General features: G+C 38.3%; 1 protein-coding gene across 1 annotated transcript in view; it reads right to left on the reverse strand.

The window, feature by feature from the left end:
• Positions 1-12,514, reverse strand: part of LOC114658495 (tapasin-related protein-like) — an 81,978-nt gene that overhangs the window by 60,525 nt on the left and 8,939 nt on the right. The window contains exon 2 of the mRNA XM_051932759.1: positions 10,369-10,665. Within this exon, the coding sequence (XP_051788719.1) occupies positions 10,369-10,665 (297 nt within the window). The remainder of the gene's footprint in view (positions 1-10,368; positions 10,666-12,514) is intronic.

Raw genomic sequence — 12,514 nt, forward strand, 5'->3', positions numbered from 1 at the left:
CTCCTGTTCAACAAGAATATGGCAATGCCTGTGTGTGTGTGTGTGCCATGTCATATGAGAAATCCTGCAATGTGCCTCTCACCAGCCCCAGTGATGTGCAAATGGATTAAGTACATTCAAAATATGAGTTATTACATAATGTTCAAAGTATAAATGATACTACTACTCGGGAGATTGTTTGTAGAGACAGCTTCCCTCAGATGAGTGGACTAATGTTATCTCTTACTGTCCTTACACACATACCGTTTTCACACCTAAATACTTGGAACTGTTCTACAGATTCAATGTCCTAATATCACAAGTGCACACCTACAGATCAATATTCAGCATCTCCTTTGCCTGTTTTTAATAGCTCCACACACTCTGTTTTCCCAAGCTGGGCACATCTGGTTAAAAAACAGACTCTTATGCAGTCCATTCTTACCTTCAGCGGGTAGTGTGCAGTTTTCAATCAGCGGCTTGTCAAGTCCCATCACTTCAGCTTCACAGGTGATTTTCATTTCTTCCCCAGAGGTTGCCATCATTGTTGCTTCACTCAAACACTCATTCTTCTTCTCACACATAGATTTATTAACACATTCTCCATTTTTGTTTATTCTCACATATGCCTTTTGGAAGAAGCAGCCATTGAGCTTGCACAGGACTTTTTGCTCTTTACTTTCTGGTAACACTTTTAAGCTTGGCTCTGTGGATTGGAAAACAGAGGATTGTGGTCAGCGGTCACACCACTTGATGACAGAACAAAAGCTAACTGCTGCTATTAGAGATTACCTTACAGAAGGTTCCAAGTCTTTAGCACACTTTGTGGTGAATTTAAGTCACAAAATGCAATTTTACATCACAGTACAATACAGAAATGAGGAACAATCTTTAAGTACATTTCTTCACTTAATGCATTTCTCTTTGACTAACATTTTTTTGGTATTTGGGCACTGTATTAATCCCGAAAGGGAAACTGTTTTTTCATTGGGGGTCAGAGTGCAGGGTCAGCCATTGTACAGCAGTTGCTGGAGCAGTTTTCAGGTCAAGGGCCTAATGGAGTAGAATCCCTTTTGGAGGTAACAAGATTTGAACCGGCAGCCTTCTACATGCCAGCTTAGATCTTTACACTTAGAGCCACCTCTCTGCCCAAACATCAGGAATATCTAATAGAATTTAAAAATTACTACTTGTTCATTTTTGCATGTTGTGGGAAAGATTTGAAAATAATTTGAACGGAGGTTGAAGTTACATTGTCATGACTGCCATGGTCTTGATAGCAAGTATAATATTTGAATTTAGCTGGAGACAAGACATGGAATGTTGGTGAAACTCTTGGCAAGCACCGTTTTACCAGAGCAATCATGGGTAGGATTTGCTGGGCTATTATTTATTTATTTATTTTTTTAACTACCAACCATGTTTGTGTTCAACGTAAGATTTTTGGCCATGCTTAAGAGTCCAGTTTTCAGTCCATCTCAGGGACCACCTATGTACTTGGGTACAATGAAATCTGACAATCAACCTGACACACATACCTTTCAGATGGAGCAGGAAAATCACGTGGACATGGTGAGAATGTCCTTTCAGAGCATGAGTAAGTCACAGTTCAGGCCTGCCCGAGTGACAGCAGCATACGCCACTATGCCCGTTATGCTGCCCACTAAAATACTGATGACTGCCGTTATAATATTTTAGATAAAATAATACTAATCACTTTACTCTGTGCGGTGGGCTGGTGCCCTGCACAGGGTTTGTTTCCTGTCTTGCACCCTGTGTTGTCTGGGATTGGCTCCAGAAGACCCCCCGTGACCCTTTAGTTAGGATATAATGGGTTGGATAATGGATGGCTGGATGGATGGACTTTACTCTGGTTGACACAATGGTGTAAGTTTTACTAAAAATTATCCATTTGGTTTAATTAGGTATTGCTGGTTACAAGATCTTAATGAGGTTATGGGCTGACAAAAAGGTTTTGTTGATATAAAATTCTAAAATAAAGACAAACATTTCAGTATGATTGTAGAGGATATTGATAAGCACTGTATTTAGTCCACAGTTGATTTCAGCCTTACTTACGGTGCTGCCTCTTTAGGGCTACCCTTCCCCAAGACCCTAAAATTGGATTTAAGCAAATTCTGGACATGAAAGGATGGATGGATGATTGATGATTCTTAGGTGAAAAAAATTATTAATGCATTATACTTTAAAATACCTAAGAAACACAAACATATACACATTTTGAAAGTTTTATAACTAAAATGTGCTAACTAAAAAGATTATAATATGCAAGATTTCGAGTACATCTTGCCTGAAGAAGGGTCCGGAGATGCCTTGACATTTTGCATATTGTAATCTTTTTAGTTAGCCAATGAAAGGTGTCATTTTGCTTGACTGCCCATCACATCCATAATGACTAACACAGTACAACACCCTAGTACTACAAAATGTGTATCAAAAATGCAATAACTGAACATTCTTAAACCCATTTTGGATAATGCAAGGTCACTGGGTGTAGCAGCCCTGGACATACTGTGTGTGTATGTATTTTATATATATATATATATATATATATAAAAAATAATAAAAGGCAAAGCCCTCACTGACTGATTCACTCACTCACTGACTGACTGACTCACTCATCACTAATTCTCCAACTTCCCATGTAGGTGGAAGGCTGAAATTTGGCAGGCTCATTCCTTACAGCTTATTTACAAAAGTTAGCCAGGTTTCATTTCGAAATTCAACGCGTAATGGTCATAACTGGAACCTCTTTTTTCACAATATACTGTAATGGACGGCAGCTCGATGGCCGTGGGAGGAGGAGTTGAGTGTCACGTCATCACGCCTCCCACGTAATCACGTGAAAAGACTGTGAACGCAGTAGGGACAAATGAAGGAGGAGCCGCAAACAGCGAAGAACAAAAAATTCATTAAACAATTGAGAAGGGAGCGAGTGAAGCATACAAGCATGTTCATAAGGGAAACAAAGCACGGTGTAAAAATGTAAGTTTAAATTAAGTTTATAGAAACGCTCCTGCTGCGGATTGCAATAACATATTCGCGAGATAAAAGTTTAATGAGAAGACACGAGGTATAAACGAACCACACGCCGTAGCGCAACGTTAGGGGCAACAGTTTCAACCATTCTATGATCTGCTTCTCGCAACTGAAAGACGGCACATGGCGGATGTTAGCCCACTTGCTGACCGCAACGTTAGGGGCTTCAACTCTGGCGCTGACGATATTCGATTCTCGAGAGGGGATGCAGTGAGTGTGTATGCCTGATGAGCCCAGAATTAAGGAGAAACACGTGTCGCATACTCTTTGCATTATTTGAAAGTAAACTATTAAAACCATTCTATGATCAGCTTCTGGGAACAGAAAGAGGGCACGTGGCGGATGTAAGGCGACTTCCTGACCAATCACAAGCGTAACCTGGCAGGTAACCATCCATACAGTCAGATTGTGATTCAGAAAACGAATGCCATGAATTTAATTACCACAATCTACATACTGTCAAATAAACGAAACACACGCCGTAGCGGGACAGCTGTGAAAAGCGAGGTTCACAAAAAAACCAGATCCTTAACAAATTGTTATTGGTATATTTTCGATCTGTTTAAAAAGGTTTTATTTTCTTCTTAAAAAATTAAAAGCAATACTTCGCCGCAACGAAGCGCGAGAATTTGGCTATATATATCTGCTTCTCACAATTAAAAGAGGGCACGTGGCGGATTTTAGACGACTTCATGACCAAACATAAGTGTTACCTGCCAGGTAGGGTTACCACTTTTAATACAAAAAAATAAGGGACGCATACTACAGCGGGTGCCAACAGTTTGCAGACTCTACTTAAAAGACCCGCCCTCCTCACTGGACAGTTAAAAAGACCAATAAAACTAACGATGACATCAAGTATTACCCAATCAAAAGTAGGAAAGGAGGCATCTTCATAAAATGCGTGTGGGATGATTTGCATGACACGCTGCTTTAAAAAAAATGATAAAAAAAATACGGGACAAATCCCGTCCCGTATTGATTCAAAACGGGACTCGCAATTTCATTCTCAAATACGGGACGATTCCGTATTTTAAAGGACGGGTGGCAACCCTACAGTGCCAGGTAACCACCCATACAATCAGATTGTGATTCAGACTAGGAATGCAATGAATGTAATTACCCCGATCTACATACAAGGCGAAAGTCTTGCAACATTCAAAGATGATGGTTTGGGATAAGTACACCATAGAAAATAAAAGAGCTTATGAAGCCTTGAACCGAAAAAAGCAAGATCTCAGAGATCGTAAAAAAAAATAGGAGGGAATGTCGTTTTACTCGCTGTAGATTTTAGTCAAACATTACCAGTTATTTCACGAGGGAGACCAGCAGATGAACTCAACGCGTGTTTAAAATCCATGCTTCTCCCACGCTCGGTTATATGTCGCGTGTTCTCGGGTAGGTGCACCAAAAAATGTATACATTTAAGCATGTAATGGGCACACAAAAAATGAGATATACCCGAAGGCACTGCAGTAGTACTTAATGTAACTTTACTTCTTAAATTTTAATGTTTTACTGTTTAATAATTTATACGCTTCTTATATGTTGTTCAAATTCTTTTATCAAAATACCAGTGACAGCGCAATGCACGATAACGTGGAGTGAATACACCATACGCATCCGCCCACGGCCGACCTGGTGTGCGCAGATAGGAGTTGATTCTACAATAAAATAAAGATAAAAACCCAGGATTGTTTCCTGCCTTGTGCCCTGTGTTGGCTGGGATTGGCTCCAGCAGACCCCCGTGACCCTGTGTTCGGATTCAGCGGGTTGGAAAATGGATGGATGGATGGATAAAAAGAGTAGTACAATCATCACCCATAAAGCGGATAGTAGACATGACGTTCTATATGTGTACCAGATTTCAAGTCAATAGGTGAAACGGTTTGCGAGCTACAGGTGATTTAAAATCCTGGACAGACAAACGAATAGCCACGGTAGCAAATTACAGAAGAAGATTTTACTGTTTAATAATTTATATTTATATGAAATGTGCTTCTTATATATTACTTCATATTCTCAAATGATAATGATGTTAATGTTGTTTATATTGATTTCTATGTTATTGAAACTGCATGTATGTGTGTATATGTGTGTATACATATTATATATATATATATATATATATATATATATATATATATATATATCTATAATAATAAAAGGCAAAGTCCTCACTGACTGACTGACTCACTCACTCACTGACTGACTCATCACTAATTCTCCAACTTCCCGTGTAGGTGGAAGGCTGAAATTTGGCAGGCTCATTCCTTACAGCTTACTTACAAAAGTTAGGCAGGTTTCATTTCGAAATTCAAAGCGTAATGGTCATAACTGGAACATATTTTTTGTCCATACACTGTAATGGAGGAGGCGGAGTCACGTATCGCGTCATCACGCCTCCTACGTAATCACGTGAACTAAAAACAAGGAAGAGATTTACAGCACGAGTCACACGCGGGAACGAAGGTAAATGACGTTAATTTTTGACTGTCTTTTAATACTGTGTAAGCATACATATTAACACATGTGCAATTAAACGTGTGCATTTACGCGATGATTTCTCAGGCTTAAAAGCTCGCCTTTTACTAAAAAGGTAAATGCAAAACTATTTTCAATCAGTTTATTGAAACGCTCCCGTTAAGGATTGCAATAACATATTCGCGAGATAAAACAACGAAGTAGGGGGAAATGGAGGAACAGCCGCAAACAGCGAAGAGCAAAAAATTTATTAAACAATTGAGAACGGAGCGAGTTAAGCATACAAGCATGTTCATAAGGGAAACAAAGCACGGTGTAAAACGTAAGTTTAAATTAAGTTTATAGAAACGCTCCCGCTGCGGATTGCAATAACATATTCGCGAGATAAAAGTTTAATGAGAAGACACGAGGTATAAACGAACCACACGCCGTGGCGCAACGTTAGGGGCAACAGTTTCAACCATTCTACGATCTGCTTCTCGCAACTGAAAGACGGCACATGGAGGATGTTAGCCGACTTGCTGACCGCAACGTTAGGGGCTTCAACTATGGCGCTGACGCCACATCTCAGTGCCAACACTTTGCAGACTGTACTTAAAAGACACGCCCTCCTCACTGGACAGTTAAAAACACCAATCAAACTAACGATGACATCAAGTATTACCCAATCAAAAGTAGGAAAGGAGGCATCTTCATAAAATGCGTGTGGGATGATTTGCATGACACGCTGCTTTAAAAAAAAAATGATAAAAAAAATACGGGATAAATCCCGTCCAGTATTGATTCAAAACGGGACGCGCAATTTCATTCTCAAACGCGGCACGATTCCGTATTTTAAAGGACGGGTGGCAACCCTACAGTGCCAGGTAACCACCCATACAATCACATTGTGATTCAGACTAGGAATGCAATGAATGTAATTACCCCCGATCTACATACAAGGCGAAAGTCTTGCAACATTCAAAGATGATGGTTTGGGATAAGTACACCATACAACATAAAAGAGCTTATGAAGCCTTGAACCGAAAAAAGCAACATCTCAGAGATCGTAAAAAAAAAAATAGGAGGTAATGTTGTTTTACTCGCTGTACATTTTAGTCAAACATTACCAGTTATTCCACGAGGGAGACCAGCAGATGAACTCAACGCGTGTTTAAAATCCATGCTTCTCCCACGCTCTGTTATATGTCGCGTGTTCTCGGGTAGGTGCACCAAAAAATTTATACATTTAAGCATGTAATGGGCAAACAAAAAATGAGGTATACCCGAAGGCACTGCAGTAGTACTTAATGTAACTTTACTTCTTAAATTTTAATGTTTTACTGTTTAATAATTTATACGCTTCTTATATGTTGTTCAAATTCTTTTATCAAAATACCACTGACAGCGCAATGCACGATAACATGGAGTGAATACACCATACGCATCCGCCCACGGCTGCCCTGCTGTGCGCAGATAGGAGTTGATTCTACAATAAAATAAAATAAAAATAAAAAGAGTAAAACAATCATCACCCATAAACCGTGTGTGTGTGTATATATGTGTATATATATATGTAGATATGTATATATATGTGTATATGTATATATATGTTTATATGTGTGTGTGTGTATTTTATATATATAAAACACAGCAACACTCATAACAATGACAACACAATTACATTGACAATCATGTTACGTTATTTTTAAAATGTTTCCTTTTTTTTTCATAACCTCTTTAACACACTACTTCTCCGCTGCGAAGCGCGGGTATTTTGCTAGTATATATATATATATATATATATATATATATATATATATATATACATACATATATATATGTATATGTGTATATATATGTATATACATATATATACACACACACATATATACACATATATACATACATATATATATACACACATATATATATATATATACACACATATATACATATATATATATATACATATATATATATATATATATATATATATATATATATATATATATATATATATATATATATATATACACATATATACATATACACATACAGTAATCCCTCACTATATCGCGCTTCGCCTTTCGCGGCTTCACTCCATCGCGGATTTTATATGTAAGCATATTTAAATATATATCGCGGATTTTTCGCTGCTTCGCGGATATCTGCGGACAATGGGTCTTTTAATTTCTGGTACATGCTTCCTCAGTTGGTTTGCCCAGTTGATTTCATACAAGGGACGCTATTGGCAGATGGCTGAGAAGCTACCCAACTTACTTTTCTTTCTCTCTCTCTTGCACTGACTATCTGTGATCCTGACGTAGGGTGTGTGAGCAGGGGGGCTGTTCGCACACCTAGACGATACGGACGCTCGTCTAAAAATGCTGAAAGATTATCTTCACGTTGCTACCTTCCGTGTGCAGCTTTTAAGTATGCTGCACGGTGCTTCGCATACTTAAAAGCTCAAAGGGCACGTATTGATTTTTTATCTGTCTCTCTCTAACTCTCTCTCTCTCTCTCTCTGCTCCTGACGGAGGGGGTGTGAGCTGCCGCCTTCAACAGCTTTGTGCCGCGGTGCTTCGCATACTTACAAGCCAAACAGCCCTATTGATTTGTTAGATATGTTTGCATTCTTTTAATTGTGAGACTGAACTGTCATCTCTGTCTTGTCATGGAGCACAGTTTAAACTTTTGAAAAAGAGACAAATGTTTGTTTGCAGTGTTTGAATAACGTTCCTGTCTCTCTACAACCTCCTGTGTTTCTGCGCAAATCTGTGACCCAAGCATGACCATATAAAAATAACCATATAAACATATGGTTTCTACTTCGCGGATTTTCTTATTTCGCGGGTGGCTCTGGAACGCAACCCCCGCGATGGAGGAGGGATTACTGTACATATATATATATACATATACATATGTGTATGTGTATATGTATATATATGACAGCAACACTCATAACAATGACAACACAATTACATTGACAATCATGATACGTTATTTTTAAAATGTTTCCTTTTCTTTTTCATAACCTCTTTAACACACTACTTCTCCGCTGCGAAGCGCGGGTATTTTGCTATTTATCTATATATATATTTATCTATATGTATATATATATATATATATATATATATATATAAACGAGAGTTGGGATCCGAGAGACTGTGTTTGTGGAGGGATGGAGAGTTAAGGCGGGTGTTGGAGTCACGTGATCATCTCCCCTCCCATTCACCTCATTTCATTCACTTCATTTCGCTCCGAGCTGAGCTCCGCAGCTGGCGCGGTCTTGCTGTTCTTGATTTGCTTTTCATATGGCCAAGTATACGTTGCATGCTCAAGAGTAAGCTCAGCGCACAACTTGGTCATATTACAACCGGAGGGGCGAACTGACAACATGGTATACAAAGAGATCCTTAACAAATAATTAGTGGTATAATTTCCCTCAGTTTATTATTTAAAATTTTAAAGCAGTACTTCGCCGCTGCGAAGCGCGGGTATTTTGCTAGTATATATATATATATATATATATATAATATACATATAATATATATATATATATATATAATATATATATATATATATAATTTATATATATATAATTTATATATATATAATTTATATATATATAATATATATATATAATTTATATATATATAATATATAAATTATATATATAAATTATATATATATATATATATATATATATATATATATATATATATATATATATATATATATATTGTGGGGAACAGCCCGGACACAGACAGGTAGACACAATGGTTTCACCAAACACGTTTATTTACAGCCATTACAGTGCACATACCCAGTGCCGCAGCACCAATCACCCCTTAAGTTCTGGCCACAACACAATGCCTTCTCCAAGTCTCTGGTCCGTCTCCACTCCTCTTCACCAAGCTTCGTCCTCTTCCACCCGACTCTTGCCCCTGACTGGAGGGAGGTGGCCCCTTTTATACACCCCGGAAGGACTCCAGGTGCATCTTAAGGGCTTCTGTAGCCACACCCCTGTGTGGCGGAAGCTCTGTCGGTGTATCCGGAAGTCCTCCGGGTGTCCCCAATACTCTTCCCCCAGCACTTCTGGGTGTGGCGGAAGTACTGAGGTCCAGGGCTCCCAAGGCATCGGGGCGCCCCCTGGCGGGGACCATGGGCCCCAACAGGGTTGGCCCGCAAAGCAACCAGGGCAGGCGCCACCTCGTGTTCTGGAGGAGGCACAAGCCCTCCTCCGGTCCTCCTGGGCATCCCAGCCGGGCATGAACCCCAGCCGGGTACCACAGTATATACTGTATATATATATATATATATATATATATATATATATATAATACACACACACACACACACACACACACACACACACACACACACACACACACACACACACACAGTATGTCCAGGGCTGCTACACCCAGTGACCTTGCATTATCCAAAATGGGGTTAAGAATGTTCAGTTGTTGCGTTTTTAGATACACATTTTGTATTTATATATGTGTCTTCCCCTTTAAAAGCCTCCACCTTTTCCCTTAGTTCTGTTTTGGACTCGGTTTTGTGCACACTAGTGCTATCATTTACTTCAGTTTGCAGCCAGGAAACCAAATATACGGGCGATTGCCCCAAACCTTGCTACGCCTTTTTGTGGAGTTTGTGACAATAATATTAATTATATATATATATATATATATATATATATATATATATATATATATACATATATATATATATACATATATATATCACACACACACTTATATTCGTAATGAGTTAGTACATTAGTAATGAATTCCAGATATATACAGTAAATGTGACATAATGACCAGGTTTTCATCTGAAAAGCACATCACTTACCACAGATATGGAGTCTGGCCTCCTTCTGTCCCTTCTCCAGAGACCTGTGCTTTACCAGGCAGTATATTTCTGTGCCAGCATCTTCACTTGTGGGTGTGTAATTATAATGACTGAGTGCATTGAAGGTGCCATCTTGATTGCTGTGCAGCTGCAGAGGCTCCTGAGAAGGAAGAGACGTCAAGTTTTTCCTCCACTCTACCGAGATATCATTTGGGTAGAAGCCCACGACTCGGCAGCTCAGTACATTTAGCTGATTCATCAGAACTAGTAGGGTGTTCAAGAAGACTTTAGGAGTAGCTATGAAAGGGGAAAAAAAGTAAGATTAAGAATATCAAAGTGAATTGAAGTGCTTCAGATGAACAGGAATCGCTATTAAATCTATAGTTTGAGATGTTTTATAATATAAAATTAAAAACATCCAAAAGTTCTATTTTTCAGACATTAAGAAACAAGCATGGCAGGAATTTCTGCATCACCTTTTAAAAATGTATTTTATTAATATAAGTTGAAAGCAAATAACAATCATAAAATCAAATCAAACTTAACAGAACTAAAATTCAACCCCCACCCAAGAGAAAGAGAGGAGAGCCAGTCAACAAAGCAAATCTTTCAAACAGCTAAGGAGGAGGATTATCCCTTTTCCCCCCCGATATAGATTCTTATGCTAAAATGTTATTGATTAGATCCTGCCATATTTTAAAAAAAAGTTTTGAACAGATCCCCTGAGTGAGAATTAGATTTTTTTTCTCAACTTCAGATAGTATAAGGCATCAGTTACTCACCGACTTCAAAGTGGTGGGTTGAGATTCTTCCATTTGAGCAAGATAAGTCTACGTGCTAGTAGTGAGGTAGAGGCCATTACAGTTTGTTTGTCCTTCTCCACTTTAAGCCCCTCTGTGAGCCCACCAAACACAGCTGTTAATGGGGTAGGAGTGGTTTTGACACCAAAGCTGCCTGATAGACATTAAAAGATTTTTGTCCAAAATGATGTTAATTTGGTGCACACCCAGAACATGTGGCCCAGTGAGAATGGAGCTCAATTGTAACATTCATAGGTTGAATCTTGCCCTGGATATATTTTGGATAATTTTAATCGAGATAAATGTGCTCAACTGAAGATTTTAAGTTAAATAATTGAGTGCTTTAAGCATATGGAGCTCGAGTGTATTCTGTGCATGGCTGCCTTCTACTCCTTTTCTGAAATGTTAAGTGAGAGATCTTTTCTCCATTGTGCCCTGGGATCTCTGAAAGGAAGGGGCTTAAAATGTTACTATAAATAGCATCTCAACAATCTGAGTCTTCAAGACTGATCAATATTTCTTCTGGAACAGAAATACAGTAGGTGGGAGGTGAGGAAAATTGGGCAGGTTCAGTTTAGCAAAGTTTCTAGCTTGAAAGTAGTGGAAAAATTGTGTTGATGAGAAGTTAAATTTGAAGCTGAATTGCTCACAGGATGCAAAAATATTATCAATATACAAGACTCTAAAAGTTTTAATCCCAGACATTTTCCAAGCACTAAATACTGTGTATGTTTGAGAGGATGGTAGTCATGTAGAGGTGCAACAGATAAAAGCTTCTCTGTCTTAAAGTGCTTCCTACATTGGTTCCATATTATGAGTGAATGAAGGGCAATAGGATTATTAGTGTATTGATACTAATTTGTATTTACTGTGGCACACAGCAGGGAATATAAAGAAGTACTGCACGATTTTAACTCTGTTGCAAACCAGGCTTGTATATATTCATTGATATGAGTTAATATCCAGGTCTTTATGGCCTGTACAGTATATTTTCCGCCTCCTTCTGCTTTAGGTGGTTGTACGTCGTCCTATGGATGCGTGGATGTTTAGAATTCAAAATAAATGAGGTTATGATTTAATCTAATTTCATATAAAAAGATTTGTTAATGTAAATGTGGATGGTTTGAAATAAAAAAAGAAGCTTAAGAAAGGATGTTCATCTTAACAGTATTAATTCTACCTGCTAATGTGAGATGTAGGGTAGACCATTTATTCAGGTTTACATTTTTTCCATGCAAACAGCAAAATTTTGTTGAAGAAGAGCTTTATATTTGCTTGTGATATCTATCCCTAGATAATTAAAGTGATCTACAATGATAAATGGGATGGTATCCAATCTAGTATTA

This window comes from Erpetoichthys calabaricus, chromosome 10 (assembly GCF_900747795.2).
Source record: "Erpetoichthys calabaricus chromosome 10, fErpCal1.3, whole genome shotgun sequence".
Taxonomy (NCBI): domain Eukaryota; kingdom Metazoa; phylum Chordata; class Cladistia; order Polypteriformes; family Polypteridae; genus Erpetoichthys; species Erpetoichthys calabaricus.